At 50.0% G+C, this 3,518-nt stretch overlaps 1 protein-coding gene across 1 annotated transcript in view; it reads left to right on the forward strand.

The window, feature by feature from the left end:
• Window positions 1–1,933, forward strand: part of VGLL4 (vestigial like family member 4) — a 115,705-nt gene extending 113,772 nt beyond the window's left edge. The window contains exons 4-5 of the mRNA XM_007954118.1: window positions 894–1,017; window positions 1,662–1,933. Coding sequence (XP_007952309.1) covers window positions 894–1,017; window positions 1,662–1,933 — 396 coding nt within the window. The remainder of the gene's footprint in view (window positions 1–893; window positions 1,018–1,661) is intronic.
• Window positions 1,934–3,518: the final 1,585 nt, after the last annotated feature.

The following is a 3,518-nucleotide window of genomic DNA, read 5'->3' on the forward strand; positions in this document are numbered from 1 at the left end:
GGAGGGAGGGAGGGAGGGAGGGAGGGAGGAAGGAAGGAAGGGAGGGGAGCTACCTTGCTCTGGTGACTCACTGCCATCAGCTGGATTCTGACTCATAGTGACCCTCATTGGGTTTCCAAGGCAGTAAATCTTGACAGAAGTAGATTGCCCCATATTCCTTCCATGGAGCAGCTGATAGGTTTGAATTGCCAACCTTCTGGTTAGCAGTCAGATGCCTTGGGCACTGTGCCACCAGAGCAAGGTAGTTCCAAGAACCTTAGTAAGTAGAAGCTCATATGGCCCTTTCTGTTACCTGCTGCCATTTACACAAATCAAAAACCAAACTCACTGCCGTTGAGTCAGATCTGACTGATAGTGACCCTCCTTGGGTTTCTGACGCATTATCACTATGGAAGTAGATTGCCTAACCTTCCTTCCCAGGAGTGGCTGGTGGGTTTGAACCACCAGCCTTCTGACCATTTATACAACTTGGTCCCAAACTCCCATTTTGCATCAATTCGTGATTGAATGAGAGACTGACTCTGAACAGCCTTTTCACTTGTCCTTCTCTAATCCAGAGGCCCATGACTAGGGGTCACTTTGTAGAGAAAGGATAGAGGGGAGGGGACTGGGCATCACCCCAGTGAGTTTCCTACAGTGCATATATGCAGAGCTACGGCCCCTTCTGGGTTCCAAATTGTTAAGCAACAAGGCTCCTTTGGAGTTGGTGGGCAAGCTCAACTTTGCCTTTGGCCAGGTGGGGTGGGGTGCCCTCACTCCAGGCTTCGTGACAAGCTTCACTACAGAGTCATTCAGCCCAGCGATGGGGTGCTGGGGCCTGAGTTGCAGGATATGAGTCCTGAGATGGTTGAGAACAGCCCATCTAATGCCAGCCCTGCCCATGTCTCCCCTAGAACCGGCCTTCTGTGATCACATGCGCCTCTGCTAGCAACCGCAACTGCAACCTCTCCCACTGCCCCATCGCGCACAGTGGCTGCGTGGCCTCCCTGCCCGCCAACTACAGGAGGCCTCCGAGCAGTAAGTGTCTAGTGGGTAGCTGGGCGGGGGTGGGTCACTGTGCTTCTCTGTTGGTGATAACAGAAAATGGATCTTGGACTCCTTTCCACACCATGCTGCATATTTGAATAACCAGCCCTGGGGCTTATTCATTGCTGAGATTGAATTGAGTCTCATTTTTTTTGAGCACATGAGTGCCGAACATTGTGCTTGGTAGGACAGGGTAAGAAGCACATTGTTCCCTCCTGGATCTCATATTCAATAGGAGGGAAAAATACTTCTTATTTTTTTTAAACCATTTAATTAATGCTAAGTTCTCTTTAAGTTCTTACTTCAGCTCGATGCAGGAGGTATGTCACACTGTGCAGGGTCAAGGAAGTCACTTTGCCCAGATGCCTCACTAAGGTGGAGAGGAGGCAGTCTCTGTCCCTAAAGCCCACTCTGACCATCATACCCTCTCTGGCTCCTGCCCACCAAGACTGTACTGTCTTGTTACTGAAGGATTTCTGGTGGCTGAGGTGGTGGCCCCATGGGCTTCTCCGCCAGAGGGGCTGCACAGTATCTTCAGTGGGCCTGATGGCATTGGTGCTGCTCGGGGCCCCAGATGGATAGGAAGAAAGGCCTAGCAGTCTATTTCTGACCCCTCTCTTCTGCTGTCCCTCCAGCGACCACCACCTGTGACCCTGTGGTGGAGGAGCATTTCCGCAGGAGCCTGGGCAAGAACTACAAGGAGCCTGAGCCGGCACCCAACTCAGTGTCCATCACAGGCTCCGTGGATGACCACTTTGCCAAAGCACTTGGTGACACGTGGCTTCAGATCAAAGCAGCCAAGGATGGTGCCTCCAGCAGCCCAGAGTCAGCCTCCAGGAGGGGCCAGCCCTCCAGTCCCTCTGCCCACATGGTCAACCACAGCCACTCGCCCTCCGTGGTCTCATGAATAGGACGTGTCCTTGAACATGATGAGAATCTGCATGGTTTGCCTGAGCTTTGAACCGTCAGTGCTTCAAACAATGGAAAATGTCATGGGGGGTGGGGGGAGGGGCGGGCAGGGAAGGGATGGTTTATTCGCAAAAACCATGTTGTTGGGGTTTTTGTTCTGCTCTGTTTTTGTACTTGCTTGGTCTTTGTGCAAGGGTGCCCTCACACACGACAGCAGGAACGGCATGTGGAACATCTGTCTGATGCAGCATTCTTATTCCTGCTTCAGTTACCAAAGAAACCTCTGATGCAGGTCTTCCAGCCCTGGCAGGGACCGACTCCACGCGTGCACCTTCTCAGTCACAGCCATGAGGACCGCTGGTGACCCAATGCTCCATGCTTGCTAACTTGCTTCTTGAGACTGGGGTGCTGTGTGGTGTAGCTTCCATCATGTTTTCTGTGCAGTCTGCGTGCGTGTGCGTGTGCATGTGCGTGTGTGTATACTTGAAGAGAACCGTCGTGTCTGATTTGCACTATTGGAGGAGGGTTAAAGTTGCCTGCCTGACAACTTTACGTGAGATGCTAGTACTCACAGGGCAAACTGCTGAAAAAAAAGGGTTCAAGGATGACATTTCTGACCATTTGTGTGTTTTTGTTTGTTTGTTTGTTTGTTAATTTAGACAAAACAGCTTCGGAAGGGGAAGTCTCATACAGGTTATAGGTCTTTCTCTCTAGATTTCAGGTGCTTGCAACTGGACTGCAGACCACCAATCACGGGCATTTTACCTTTCCTTAACACTGCAGTTTGTTAGACTAGCGCTGAGGTGGGAGGATTCCATAGTGCTTTAAACATCAATTGCATGTTTTAATGGAGAAAAATAGCTGGTTTCTATTAATGTATAGACAGTAAAACAAAACAAAACAAAAAAATCTTAATCCTTAATAGCTTCTTTCCAGAACTAGTTTATTTTTGTCAGTTACAGTCCTAGATATACTTACTGCTGGTACAGTTGTACTCTAAGATTTGTATTTGATACTCTCTTTACTCACAAGCTGTGCTGGGGACAGCCGGCTGCTGGCGGGCCCTGGAGGCGAGTGATATTAGTGGTTGGTCAGCCGCCATGGAGGACACTGGGGTTTTTTGGCTGTGGGTTGATGTCATCATTTCTTTTTGTGTCCCTGTCTGCTCGATACAGAGCTCCCAGGGGGTTGGGGTTTGTGTCTTTGACTCCCCTCTTTGCAGACAGACACTGCTCCCTCACCACTCTCTCGGCTGACCAGCAGATTGCGGACAATCTGTGATATGGTGTTTTGTACGCTTCCTTGTAAGCTGGGGCCAAGGCAGTATACATTCCTCTGACTTATACAGTTATTCCTGCATTTATTATCGTTTGCTATGTTAATAGCTACTAACTAGAAGTTAGATGAAGAAGAAAACATGACAGACACAGCTGTGGATGTCCCAGCTTCTCGTCTTTCTGTTCAGTGAACTTCTGTCCCCATGCCTCTCCAGGACTCGACATTCCAGCCTCGCCCAGGGGGCTTATGTAACGTCAACTGACCGGGGACACACGGGCACGACCACCTGTAATGCTTGACGGACA

This window comes from Orycteropus afer, unplaced genomic scaffold (genome assembly GCF_000298275.1).
Source record: "Orycteropus afer afer isolate SDZICR_OR568_19922 unplaced genomic scaffold, OryAfe1.0 scaffold00432, whole genome shotgun sequence".
NCBI lineage: Eukaryota > Metazoa > Chordata > Mammalia > Tubulidentata > Orycteropodidae > Orycteropus > Orycteropus afer.